The 15,385-nt window shown below is 32.9% G+C and overlaps 1 protein-coding gene across 1 annotated transcript; it reads left to right on the plus strand.

The window, feature by feature from the left end:
• The first annotated feature begins 2,957 nt into the window (after positions 1-2,957).
• LOC131154398 (major pollen allergen Ole e 10-like) lies at positions 2,958-4,016 on the plus strand. Its single transcript, XM_058107130.1, has 3 exons — positions 2,958-3,149; positions 3,532-3,763; positions 3,890-4,016. The coding sequence occupies exons 1-3, from the start codon at positions 3,045-3,047 to the stop codon at positions 3,922-3,924; spliced, it is 372 nt and encodes a 123-aa protein (XP_057963113.1). The 5' UTR covers positions 2,958-3,044; the 3' UTR covers positions 3,925-4,016.
• The last annotated feature ends 11,369 nt before the right edge of the window (positions 4,017-15,385 follow it).

Consider the following 15,385-nt stretch of genomic DNA (forward strand, 5'->3'; position numbering starts at 1 on the left):
TTCTATAGCATTGTGGAAAAATGTCATGCATCTATAATTTAATTAGCTAGTAGACTTAAACAATTTATTTCTAAGTGGCTCCCAAAGTATTCCAACTTCATGCCTTAGATTGGATTTATCTGGATTTAGAAAAAATACAATAACAAAATTGTATTGTATTTTATTCAAACACATACAAATTTAAATTCAAAATATGAAATTCATACTGCCAAATATTACCTTAAGAATATCAATATATATATATATGCAGAGAGAGAGAGAGAGAGAGAGAGAGAGAGAGAGAGAATCAAATATAAATATTCTTTAGATTATAAAAGTGACTATACTTCATTAATATAATGATGTTCTAAATAGGTAATTATGAGTTTTGATGTTCTCAAGTGATAACAAGAGTGATTGAATGGAGAATTTTAAGTCATAAAATGGTCAAAAATTTTTGGAAACACTCATCTAAGAAATTGGCTTGAGTTTGGGCATATCTATCAAAATGCATGAACTAAAACCAAATGGTCATTTATTCGTGGAAAACATTTTTCATTTTTCATTCTATAGGTTTTTAAAGAATGATAAGAATTTTTCTTTTCAATATCCATATTAAAAGGGTGAAAAATAAAAAAATAATGTGCAAAAAAATTATTTTACTTCTATATTTGAAAATAATTACAAAAGAAACAACTTGTTTTTCAAACAAGTTGTGCTTTCCTCTTATACCGAATTATGGAATATTTAGATGGATGGTAATTTTAAGTTGAATATGTATATTTAATGGCCCATAGAATTTAAGACACGTATTTAATGGACTCATTTCCCTAGCATATATCTATAATGATCCATACAATTTTAGATACACATACACTGGACTTATTTCCAATGCATCGCATGGATCTTTAATGGCATAGTTTAAACTATTTTAAATAAATTGATGTTATATTATAATAATTACACTTATATATTAAAGTCTAAGTATTCAAAGTTCTTTATAAAAATTTATTTTTCCTTTACAACAGTAAAATATAGTAAATCTTGATATACATATAACACACACACACACACACACAGATATATATATATATATGTATGTAGGGGATTAGAGAGAGATGAAATGATACAACAAGGGCATACTAAACGAAATTAAATATTACATCCTCTTTGATTTCCCCATTTGATTGCATAATAAAGGTATTCAAATCTATTAATACTATAAATTTATTGACATCGAGTTTATTATCTTGTCAAATATTTCTCCTACTATGGTTGAAATAGTTACATTCCATATATTTTGTCATATTTCTACTTATCCTAAAACTTCTTAACTCTAAAGCTCTCTCCATAATTCTAACTTGGATTCTACTCCATTCCTACTTTTATCAATCAAAATAGTATCATATGCAAACAATATACACCAAGGGATCTCAATTGTATACCTCTAGGGAGTATATAAATTACTAAAGTAAAATGATAAGAACTCCGAGTACAACCGTGATATACAAGTATTGTGATAAAATTTTTCTAGACTATCCACTTGTAGTTTTATCGCTAGTCACCACTCTGTCATACACAAATCTTTAATGATATCAGTATACTTGTCATGCAATCTCCTTTTTTATAAAATCCACCACTGTTATTATTTGGGAACCTCATCATATGCTTTCTTTAGGTCAATAAAAACAATATGTAAGTCGCTTTTTTGTTTATAAAATTCTCTAGACTATCCACTTCTTCACTTGATTTCTCCAGTAAAAAATCAAATTGTTCTCTAAGACTCTCATTTCTAACCTTGTTCTTTGTTCATTACCTTTTCTCACAATTTGATTGTTTGACTCATAAGTTTAATACTACAAAAGTTATTACAATTTTGAATATCACCTTTGTTTTATTATATAGGTATTGATGTGTTTTTCCTCCATTCATTTGTGTTTTATTTATTTTATTATAATCATGTTGAATAAATTAGTTAATCATATACTTCCATTACCGCCTAGACATTCCCAAACTTCAATTGGAATATGATCCAATCCTTTTGATTTTTCCACTTTTTATATTTTTTATAAAATTAACTTCATTGCAAATGGATCTTAGATTTTCACCATTTTTCTAAATTTTTCACTTTTAAGTTTAAGTTTTCGATTTGATTTTCATTAAACAACTTTATTAAAGTAGCTTCGTTAGCTCTTATAATTTTTACTTCATTAATCATCAATACATTGTCATCCTCGTTCTTTACACATTTTACATTACCTAATCTTGACACTTTGTTTCTCTAGTTAACTTTAGCGGGTTAACAAATGCTTCTTTCTCTATTCTTTTGTATCTAATCTAACATATAAATCATCACAACCTCTATGTTGAGCTTCAATAATTAACTTTTTCTGTATCTTTTCGTGTCTCTTTATACTTTTTCAGTTTTCCATATTTTTTATAATATTTTCATGTTTTACACTAAATTCTTTGTCTTTACGGCTTTTTGGACATCCTAATTGTATCACCAACTTTCTACTTAATATTAGGTGCACTAAGTGCACCTTCCACTTATTAAGTTTTATGTAATGAGAGAGTAAATAGTAGTAATGGTTCACTCTTTCATTATTCTCTTTAATGTGTGTATATATATATTTATGAGAAATTGTTAGGTGCATCAGTTGTACCAACAGATTACTAAACTAACCAATAAAAAATGAACACCTGTGTGAGCGGTTTTGCCAACTACTAGGAATCTTGAATATTAAATCAAGAGAGGTCTCTCGACGTGCCAGTGGAAAATTGGTGGTGTATACACTGGAGCACTTAATATTTTCCCATGTGTTTAGGCAGTGAATCATAAATACTTTATTTAATATAAAATCTTCCTTATATTAATTGCTACTACAAAAAATTAAATAGCGTACTTAAATTCAGATTTTTTTATTGTTCTATTAATTAAATATGCACATTGCGTGTGTCTATATATATGAAGTTCTCTAGCTCATGAGGAGGGCATCTTGAAATCTCACAACCAAAAATTCTTGTCCAATTTATAGAATGACCCAAAAGTACCAAAAATAGTCATGGCCAAGGTTAATTATCTATCGATTGGTATCCTCTCTTTCTTACTTTGCATTGGAGCTTGCTTAGCATTCGAAGGATACACCACTGGTTTTGAGGAGAAGAGGGTAAGTGCATTGCTTTTATCTTTGTATTACGGGTTGTGGTCATTTCTTATGACGACTTTGAGAAGAACAAAAGAAGACATTAAAGGAGATTTAAGAAAGATCTAAGCCCATTATGAAATGCATAGCTATATTTAAATTGAAGAATTCTATTTTCGAAAATCATTTTTTCAAAACACTTACTCAGGCCCCAAATATTTTAGAAAAATCATAACAAAGTTCTCAAATTTGAGATCTTGGGCAATGTCCTTGCCACTCATAGAGTTAGATCCCACCCAACAAGTTGCGGGGACACTGGTCGAGATCCCGAATTGGGGAAGTCTAGTACAACCCAATATTAATTAATATGTTCAATGTGTGTGTGTGTGTTTGTATGTGGGTATAGGCCATGACTTGGTGTGTGGCGAGTCCAAGTGCAACAACTGAGATGTTGCGGCAAGCCATAGTGACATGTTGTGAAGACACAGGGATATCCTGCAGCCCTATATATCGTCCTAATGGCAAATGCTTCCAACCCAACACTCTGGCAAATCATGCTTCTGTGGCTCTCAATATCTTCTACAAAGCCCGTAGACTTTGCCCTGGCCAAGCTAGTGTTGTTACCACCAAAGATCCCTGTGGGCCTAAATAGCCTCTCTCTCTCTCTCTCTCTCTCTCTCTCTCTCTCTCTCTCTCTCTCTCTCTCTCTCTCTCTCTCTCTCTCTCTCTCTCTCTCATGTTATTTTCTTTTTGTGGTGTTGCAGCTTATGGGCAGTGCATTTTTGAAGGAACTCCATGAGGGCATGCAAGAATTATTCGATTTTTAATTTCAATAATGGAGATCAATGCAAGAACCTGAATTAATATATGATGCAATTTTTGGTTGTGGAACCTTTTATGCATATATATATATATATATATATGTGTGTGTGTGTATTTGAGTTGAGCATATATTAAGGAAATACTTTTGTGTGGTTGATATTTTCTCCTAATAGAATAAGAAATCTCATAGTCACCTAAAATCTAATCGGCTCTGAATTTTATATATATAGATGACATGCTAAATAATCTCACTTATATTATAAAATGATAATTACCATATGTTAGGCAATTTGAATTTTGGGGTTTAATTGAATTTGAATATGTGCAGATCGATTTGAACAAAAAATAGTATAAAATCATATTAAATTTTGTATAATATAAATATAAATTTAAAACCTCAAATCCATGCTCCCAAACTCATCTTCAACTTTTTTTTTTTTTTATGAAGTCTCCGGCACTTTGTTGAGATAGAAATCTTTTACTTACCTAATTTTACCTAACGAGATACTAAATAGCTTGTAGTGTTTCACCTTTTCACTAGTCACTAGTCTGAGCTGCATTTAATTTATCCTAGTAGAAAATTAAATAATAAACATTGAATTTGATAAATATTACTATATTGGGAAAAATCCAACAACGCCCCTTATGTTTTCATAAAATGACACTCCACCCCATTTGTTTTCAAAAACTATTAAAAAACCTACAACAATAAGAACAAAATCAAGTCTTAAGTCCCACTAGGTGGGGTTAGCAACACGAATAATTTTCGGCTAATTTATGCGATTATGGACCATTTCATTTGACAAATTCAAGGTTATTAAATCCCTACTACTCACTCTCTTATTTTATGTCTATCCCTACCCCTTCTACTAACCCTTATAGTAACTAACTCACTATTCTTCAGTAGCGCACTATATGGCCTATATTGCAGTGCTCAAAGCATCTAAGTCATCCCTCCCTTACCTTATCTTCTATAGGAGCTACATTTAACTTACCGCAAACATTTTCATTTCTTAATCTATCTTTTAGTGTTATACCACTCATTCATCTAAGCATTCTCATTTTGACAATTTTTACATTTTGTATGTTTTGTTTCTTCGTCGCCCAACATTATGATCTATATAGCACAATTGTTTTTATAGTTGTCCTATAAAACTTTCCTTTTAATTATAAGGGTATTCTATGATCATAAAGCACACTTGAGACACTTCTCTATTTGATCAAACTTGTTTTAACTTTATGCATTAAATCCTCTTCAATTTCTCCTTCAGCTTGCATGCATAATAGATCCCAGGTATTGAAATCTACAAATGCTATTTATTTCTTAATCATTAAGTTTAATTTTTTCTCAAATATTCCTCCTACTATTATTGAAATTGCATTTCTTATATTTTGTCTTATTTCTACTAATCCTAAAGTCTCTAGATTCTAAAGTTTCTCTTCATAATTCTAACTTAACCTCTACTTAGCCCTTAATTTTATCAATCAATACAATATCATGTGCAAATGGCATACACCACGAAATCCCAATTTGGATACTCTTAGTTAGTTGATTCATTGGTAAAGCAAAAAGATAAGGATTCGTATGCAAGTCCCTCTTCTTTTCCTTAAACATTTTAATTAATCTTCTTAAAGGATATACAGCTTATGTTGTAGATCTCCTGGCCATAAAATCAAATTGAATTTCTAAGACATTTGTTTCAAGCCGTCATCCTTGTTCAACTACCCTTTCTCATAGTTTCTTCATATAACTTATATGTTTAATTTCATGATAGTTATTACAATTTTGAATATTGCCTTTTTTTTTTTTTTTTTTTGGTATATAAGTATCAAAGTGTTTTTCTTCCATTCATTTTCCGTTTCTTTGTTTTTTATAATTATGTTAAATAAATTAGTTAACCATTATAATTTCATTATCATCTAAGCATTTCCAAAATTCAATTGGGATGTTGTCTTTTCCTATAGTTTTTTCATTTTTCATCTTTTTTAGTGCAAATTTAACTTTGTTAACTCTAATTTTAGAAAAAAAAATTCTCATATTTTTAGTTTTTTTCTTCCTTTGTCAATTCTAAGATCAAGTTTTCTATTTGGTTTTCATTCAACAACTTACTAAAGTAACTTCATCGTCCTTCTTTTATGTCTTGTTCCTTATCCAAGACAACATCATCCTCAATTTTTGTACATTTTACAGTACCTAAATCTTTACGTTTTCTTTCTCTAGCCCTCACAACTTTAAATATATCTCTTTCTCCTTCTTTTGTATCTAAACTATCATACAAATTATTAAATGATCTATATTTACATTCACTAACGGTCTTTTTTTGTATCTTTTCATGTCTTTTGTATTTTTCAAACTTATCCATGTTTCTACATTTTTTTCACGTTTTATATGAAATTCTTTTTGTCTTTACAGCTTTTGGACATCTTTATTCCACCACCAACTTTTTGGCTATTTGAGAATCATCTCCAAAATCATCTAAAATTCATTTTGCTATCTTTTTAATAGAGCTACCTATCCTACTCCAAAGAGTGTTTTTATTTGTTTCATCCTCTATAATCCAATCACCATCTTTGATTGTTTTGTCTTTAAATTTTATTATATGTTTTCCCTTTAGGTTCAATTACCTACTTCTCTTACACTGGTTTATTTTATTTTTTTACTTCTATTTTTTAATACATATATTGTTGACTTTTTGAGTCCAATCTCTATTTTGATGTTGACAAAACACATATATCTTATGTGTGTGCCTAGTGTTTTAAACAAATTTATAATTGAGAATGCACACATAGAAGAAGAAGATGGAAGCCAAAAAGCTCACATCAACTGGCTTTTTCCACGAAAGATAGAAGAGCAAAGAAGAATACATTTGTTTTGTAATTGTATTGCGTTTAATTTTTTATCTTTAGTCTATAATAATGCATGCATTTGCATAATATGTATGAATGCTCAGATCGACCGTAGATAGACCCTATGGACTAGCATATTTCAGCAAAAATCTTTTTCAAAAAAGGTTAAAATCATACAAAGTTTTTGGATAGTTTTAGGGTAAAAATATTCATTGTTAATGCTCTCGATTAACCGAACCAAACTACTAATAACTAGCTTGGTTGACCGAACCACTGTTTGCCCAGAAGTCAAAAGTTTGACCTGCGACGATCGACCGAACCTGTGGAATTATAATTGCCACGGTCGATCAAATAATTAGGAAGTCAACTTTTTGACTTTGGACGATTGACTGTTCTGAAATGAATGTATCATTCACGGTCGACCGAACTGAAGCGTGTTTGACACCCAACTACTTGGTCAACTGAACCTCTTAGTTCAAATTTGCCATGGTCGAGCGAATTTATAAGAATGGTCAATCAACCTTGTGTTGGTCGACCCAACCCGCGAAAGGATTCAGAATCGTCCTGAGACTGTTGGCTGAACCTGTAGTTCGAAAGATCCACGGTCGACCAAACTTGTCAATATGGTCAACTGAACCCTCTATATGGTCGATCGAACCTCTTGAGTTGGAAATTTTTTAAAGGTCTAAAACGTTATTAACTTTTAATTAAATTTTTCCCAAATACTGAGCGTGTCCCCAATGGTCATATTTTTTTGAAAATCTATAAATACCCCCTCATTTTCTTTCGTTATCAACTTTGATTAGCCTAAATATTCTCTCAAACCCCTTGTTAATCAAAGTTCCCCCAAATATTTCTTTTTGGCCTGGCAAGGCTTTTCAATCTTGTTTTGATGATAACAAATGAATGATATTTTAACATGTGTTGTTGAGTGACGTTATTTTAAGATTAAGTACAACAACACTCCTGATCATGGAAGCAAGCTGGAAATCAAAGTCAATCAAGTGAAAGCTTCTTAGAATATTAAAGCAATAAAAGACAAATGAAGAGCTTAAAGGTTTAATGAGACTTGAAGTAAAGCTGAACCTCAACAGACTTGAAGACTTAGTGTTAAATGAGTTCATACTTAGAAAGATATTTGTAAGTACTTCAATCCAATACTATTTAGATAAATGAAGCTCTTTAGGATCAAAAGACTTAGAGACCATCTCTTGAAAAACCCTTGAAAATGATTTTGAAAAAGTTGTATTTTAGATTTTCAAAATAAACTAGAGTTTAAAAATCAAAAATTAAAATATTTGAAAAAGAGTGGTCTATCCAACCAACTAACCATTTTTTAACTAAGTTGAGCCAGCCGACTGACAAACATAAAGAATGAAAAACCTTCCCAGGCGGTGGACAATTTGAACTAGGATTAGTCAGCCAACTGACACCCTAGTCTATCCAGCTGACTGACCATTTTTGGACTAATTTTAGTCAGCCGACTGACAATTTATTGAAATAATTTTTGGACAGACAGAACGCATTCAGCTGCTTGTCCAGCCGACTGACCTGCACAAAATTTGACCCAGTTAAGTAAGTTAGCTGACTAACTCCACAGAGATTTTGAAATTCGAACTAAACGGGAAGTTTGTCAAAATTAAATCTAGGATTTCAATTATTTTGTGAAATATACCAAACACTCCAAGTCCACTTGGTAAATAAGGAAACTCTTTCACAAAAGACTCTATAAATACTTCTCTTACTCAATGAAAAAATACGCTCAAGCAATACAAGCATTCTACATTCGTACTCTCCTAAATACATACGTGCTTACACTCTTGCTGGGAGAACTCTATGAAATTGCTGATTGATCAAAAGCTTTGGTTCTGATTTGCAACTAAGTTTTCTCTATCTATAAGAAAAAACCTTTTGAGACATATAAATCTTGATTTTTGTATTTTTTATTTAGTATTTGCTTTGAAGTATATTAAGTGCTCTAACTTGTACAAATTTTCTCAATTTTGAGAGTGTTCTTGCAGATTCTTACTTCTGTTTAGTAGTTCTTTGACGTATCAAGATTGATTTGGATCGTTGGACCAAGCATGAGCTGTTGCTTGGAGAGGTTTCTCTTCCTGAAAAAGAGGTTATTTGTAACGATTTTGTTCCACCTGGAAAGGAACAAGTTAGTTGAATCCTTAGGTGGTTTGTCTAAGAGGAGGATGTAGGCTGGGGATTAGCCAAACCTCGTAAAAAGAGTGGTGTCACTCTCTTTCCGTTATTTTCTTTAAATTCCAGAAAAAATATAAATTGTGTGGATGTTGTAATTTTCTCAATCATAAAAACAACGTGTATTGGAAATTAAATAAACAAAAGCTTAATTTGTTCTTGTGCTTGCGGAAACTGAAATAGAGTATGTTGGTTAATCAATACTTTGCGAAAACCGTAAAGGAGTACGTTGATTGGTTAATAACCCAAAACCTATTAACTGAAGGTTTATTTAAATTCTGATTTTGGAAAAAGTGATTGGATGTTATTTTGATTTTCAATTGAGAGGTCAATTACAATCTCTACAGAGCTTACATATTTATGTACACAGGGCTGCAAACAATCAAGTTGAATATTACCAAAAGAATTGCAAAGCATATATTGATTAGTTACTTATATTGTGCTTGATTGGTTTGAGTAGTTGATTGATTGTTTATTTGTGTTGTGGTTGTGGATTGAATAAAGTACTTAAACCTTTGTGTGATTGCTTAAATAAGTCAAAAAATCTTTGGAAGAATTATAAAAGATTAAGAATTCATAAAAGGATTTAAAAGAAATTTTAATAGCCCAATTCACCCCCTCTCTTGGTGCTATACCTTAGTTTTCAATTTTTATTGTAAAAATCATTCTTTTGTGGCAAAATCTTTTATAGAAATATCTCCAACTCTCTTTTATGCATTTATTTCAAAATCATTTTTGAGAAGAGTATTTTATTTAAGGCATTTTATTTGCACATACTCTCACTACGCGCTTAATCTTTCAAAAACATTTTTGAGAGCATTGCTTAGGTTTTCTCCCGATTATTTCTTTGATATATATTTTTTGGAGAAAATTATTTACCGCACAAATATTTTCTTGAGTTTAAATGTAATGCCCAAGAAAAGAATATGTTTGGGAATGTAAAAAAAAATTAAATTAAATTAATAATTAAAAAATAAATAATTATTATTATTAATTTAATAATATAATATAAAATAATAATATATACATACATATATATATGGTTACCTGAAGGATCTAAGATCCTTCAGAATTTTACTATGCCAATCTCTCACGTCTTTATCCCTTTCTCTCTCTCTTCTCCTCACGTCTTCGTCTTGTCTCCTCTCCCCCTTTCCTCCATTTTCTCAGTCAAATGGGCGCCGATCGAAAAATAGAAAATACCGCTGGGATCCTATCTTCGCCACTGTCATTTTCACCGGAGTGGATTTGTCATAAGAGCGACATAGGCATCACTCTTAGGGTAAGGTAGCCTCTAACTCTCACCTCAATTTTTCCCCAAATCTCCAGCCAAATCGACGATCGGGCACCACCATAGGATCCTAAGTTCAATCCTCATCATGTTGGCTGAAGCAAATTTTTAATTTGGATTTCCTAGGCGCCACTCCAAGGCTAGGTTAGGATAATGGAAATATATCCATTAATTATTTTTAAAGCTTAATTAGTATTGAGAGTGTGTGGGCTTGGGAAATTTTAAAATAATTATTATTTTGTGGAGTTGAATTGATTAATTTGGAAGAAATGTGAATTTCATGATTTTGAGCATCGAACTTCATGGGCGAAGAATCTGGGTATTTTGGTAAGATCTTCGTAAATCAGGTAAGGAGAATAAATTATTGCAGTTATTTTTGAAATTACTGGTTGAGAAAATATGTGAAAATGAAATTAAGATATTTTGCCTTAAATTATTATGATACGAATATTAGATAAAATTGGGTGACATATGGTTTATGCTGAATTGAGATGTTTTGGGAAATGATGGAAAGTGATAAATAATGTTGTGTATTTTATGAGAAGTAATGAAATGTGAAACATAAATATGTTTACTAGAAAAATGATGGAATATGGTATACATATATATATATATATATATATGGAAATATTTTCTATAATAATTGAGGAAATATAAAATGATGGTATGTGTTACTGAAAAATGATGAGAATATTGAAATGTGATATATACTATTATGAGATGAAATATGAATACTGAAAATGTGAGTGTTGAAATGTGAATACTGAAATGTGAAATATTAAAATGTGGAAATGAGAACCCTGATGGATTGTTGTTGATTGAAAGCACAGTATCATTGCTAGGGAGGTGTTAGTGCAACCACACAGTCTCGTGAAGAGTGTGGTGTTGATAGACGATTGAGCCAGTGAGAAAGGTAGTTTTGCCCCCTAAGTTCGGACCGAGGTGTGGCAAGCCAATCATACTGCAGACGCATCTATTTTGATCTAACTGAGTAGGCCAACGGCGGTTTAGATCCAGCCTATGGGCCGCACAACCCGACAATAGGGGGAAGCATGGCATGGAGAATATCCTCAAGGCAGCCATGAGTTACAGAGGACACATAGATTGGTTACCAAGGACACTCATGAGTTAGATTGTGAAATGGAAATGATAATTGAAGGAGAGCGAGTTTAATAATAAAAATAATTAGGGCGAAGTAAAACTCTCCTTATTGAGTAAGATGAGTGCCCTGATAAGTAGCAGTTGTAGCCTCACCCGAGTTACTCAGACCAGGATACAAATGACATAAGGGCAAAGGGAAGCTTTTTATATAGGCAGATAATCTTCCCTATCCTCGAGAACTTTCGCCGATAAATATGGGTTGCATGTGTGTAAATTTTGAGAAATGGAATAAAGCTTATAAAAGATTGTATTTTATATCTATATGACTATGAATACGAATTTGTATATTTTCTCATATGGAATTATCACTGAAATTAGTATATTATGATATATAACAAAATTCATACTACTACACACTGTAAATAATTTATTCTGTCTTACTGAGATGTGTTTCACCCAAATATCTAATATTTCTGGAAATCATGACAGACCAGGTGATAGAGCTCCGAGATAGAGGAAGCTAGTACCCAGATAGACAGGGTGAGTGCTATAAGCTAGGGGTATATATTTTTCCTAGAGTATTTTGTGAATTTTTGGGAAAGTGTTTAGATATGTATATATATATATATATATATATATATATATATATATATATATGGTTAAAACTCTGGTTATTTGTATTCTAGATGGTTTATTTATGTTGATTTCCACCGTTAGGTTTGAGTATATGAGTTTTACCATTTACCTAGTACCCATTTCGAGTTAGGTTGTGTTGAAGTGGTATCGGAGTGTTTGACGTAGCCGATATTTGATTAATATCTTTTATTTACATTGTTAGACCAAGTTGTTAAGGGTCTTTCATTCCTACCGTGTTTTGATGACAACAATCCATTAGCAGTTCTTAAGGCTACTAACGTTTCTCTCTAAGTCATGTTTCAGCTATACAGAACGGCATCTAAACCAACAAATAGTCAAAGCAACTCATACCATGACTAAAAGCACAAGCCTCTCAACGCATACATGAACGATGCACAATAGACAAAGTCATTCGAAAGACGAATGTGAGAATGAGAGAAAGACCATCTTGTAAATATCTTGTATATAGAGTAAAACTCAAAACTAAGAGCAAGAAATGGGCGTATCACACACGCACAACAAAGTACAAGTAAAATTATTTAAAAGTGTGAAAAGAAACCCCCAAATGGACAAGGGCCTTCTTTGTAAAAAGTGTGAAAAGAAACCCCCCAAATGGACAGGGTTCTCATCGACGAAGAGATACCGAGAGGCATCTGAATTCAGAGCCCCAACTCGTCGATGAACACAGGGCGTTGTTAACAAATATAATGAAGAACTCGTCGATGAACACAGGGTTCTCGTCGACGAAAATATACCGAGAGATACCTAAATTCAGAATAGCAACTTGTCGACGAACACAAGGCTTCGTCGACGAATTGACTGAAGAGCTCCTTAACGAAGATTGGACTTCGTCGACGAACGTTGGGTAGCAGCAAACATTAAATGCCGCAGAACGACTAGTTTGACCCTTGTCTCATATTCATAAATGCCCAACGGCTCTCCAGCTTTGCCCTCGCCCATTTGATGTTTAAATAGGAGTAAATATCATTTATTCCTCACCGAGAAAGTTAATATATTAAGAAAATCATTCATTGGTGTTGATATATTCTAGGGTTTTGTTATACACTCACTTGCCCTCTTCTTGCTACTCTTAGTCTTGCTCCTACTCTTTTAACAAGAGGACATTGAGTAAGGTTTTCATTGTTGTAATCAACTCAAAGGGAGTATTCAAGTTTACATTTATTTCTCACCTACTTATTGTAAGGAAAGGCTCTTTGTGAGCTATTGTTGGGTGTCTCTAAGTAAGCACTTTGTTTAAAGCTCTTTGTGAGCTGCTGTGTATTGGCTTCTCCACCCGAAAGAGGATTATAGTGGATGTTGGGAATCCTTGAGTTGGTCTCAAGGCATGGACGTAGGCGGGGTGCCGAACCACGTAAATATCTTTGTGTTTAGCTTCTCTTCTTTCATATCTTATTTATTATTATTGAGATTTCCTGCATCTTTACACAGCAACTTTATACACTTGCTCTTTGTAAGATTTTTGTGGTTGTAGAAAGTTGCACTTCCGTGAAGAAAGTCTATTCACCCCCCCCCCCCTCTAGACATTCAACTGGGCCAACAAGTGGTATCAGAGTGCCAGTTGCTGAAATTCGAAGTAACATCCAGGCGAAAAGATCAACATGGCAGACATGTTTGCCCAAGGCCAATCCGTGGACCGCCTTCCCAAGTTTTGTGGAACTAACTACCCAGCATAGAAGGATTGAATGTCCATCTTTATCCAAGCTTATGACTACCATATGTGGAATGTCATCACCGAATGAGACTACACCTTCAAAAATGAAGACGGCGATGACATACCAATTGGAAAACTTCCCGAGGCAGATGCAAGACTGGCACAGCTCAACTTTAAAACCAAGAACTTCCTATATTGTGTCGTAAGTGATGAAGAGTACAATCAGATATGCGGCTGCAACACGGCCAAGGAAATGTGGGAAAAACTTCAGGTAACGTATGAAGGCACTACCCAGGTAAAAAGATCTAAAATTTATATGCTTGTAAAAGAATATGAAATGTTCAAAATGGAAGAAGGTGAAACAATTACAACTATGTTCACACAGTTCACAGACATTAATAATGGACTAAAAGCTCTCGGTAGAGAGTACTCTATGGAAGATAATGTGCAAAAAGTTCTTCGGTCTCTACCGACATCTTGGCACGCAAAGTTAACTGCAATTGAGGAAGCAAAGGACCTCTCAAAGGTCACACTTGACAAACTAATTGGATCTCTCATGACCTACGAGATCAAGAAGAAAAAGTTGCTGCTAAATCTAAAGCTCCCAAGAAGGCTAACGGAATTGCTCTGAAAGTTGGAAAGCAAAGAGAGATCATAGAAGAAGAGGAGAATGATGATGTTGATGAAGTTGCCCTACTAACTAGAAGATTCAGAAACTTTCTAATGAACAAACGAAATGGCAAACAAAAGGAGAAAGGAGAATCAAGCATTTGATGCTACAATTGCAAAAAGATTGGGCACCGCATGGCCGATTGCCCTCTCTTCAAAAACAAAAGCAACAATCAAGAAGGAGACAAGAAAAGGTTCAAAGCAATGAACGCAACAGAATGGGATGAACTAGATGGAACCTCAACCGACGAAGAAGTCGAAGAAGAAGTCGCTCATTTCTGCCTTATGGCAGACGAACAAAATGAGGTAAGTTCTGATGACGAATATCTCACTTCATATGAAGAATTAGAGGAAAATTGTAGAAAACTCTATGTTGAACTAAGAGCATCTAAAAAGAAACTTAAACTCTTACAAGAAAATTATTCAAAATGCAAACAAAAACAGATTTGCTCGTGTGACACCTTAAAAGCTGAAAATACATCTTCTCATCTTGAAAAAGAAAAGCTTTCTAAAGAATACCTGAACTACAAAGAGTCCTCTCAAAAAGAAATTGAAAGCTTAAAAAATCAAGTAATTGAATTCCTTCAAGAAAACTCTTCATTGAAAAAGAAAGTGGAGGATCAAAGCAATAGTATATATAAATTTACAAATGGTAAGGAAAATTTCGATAGATTACTTGGAGCTCAAAGATTTGGAATTTTCAAAGAAGGTTTAGGATACGGCCTATCATCTTCAGAATCGATAGGATTTGCAAACCTCTATGCTAAAAGGAGTTTTGCATCAAAGAAAAGTCATGCACCTAAACTAAACCCCTCACACACAAATAAAGTCTGTCTATATTGTGAGAAAAAGGGTCATGTGCGATTTACTTGCCCCTTCAGGGGAAATAGAGGAAAAAAAATATGAACTACAGATGGGTGATTAAGAACACTATCCCAGTAGGACCCAAGAAAATATGGGTACCAAAACAAATCACTTGATGTTGTGTGCAGGTATGCTTGAAGAGCGACTCTA

The sequence above is a fragment of the Malania oleifera genome, chromosome 4 (genome assembly GCF_029873635.1).
Source record: "Malania oleifera isolate guangnan ecotype guangnan chromosome 4, ASM2987363v1, whole genome shotgun sequence".
NCBI classification, from domain to species: domain Eukaryota; kingdom Viridiplantae; phylum Streptophyta; class Magnoliopsida; order Santalales; family Ximeniaceae; genus Malania; species Malania oleifera.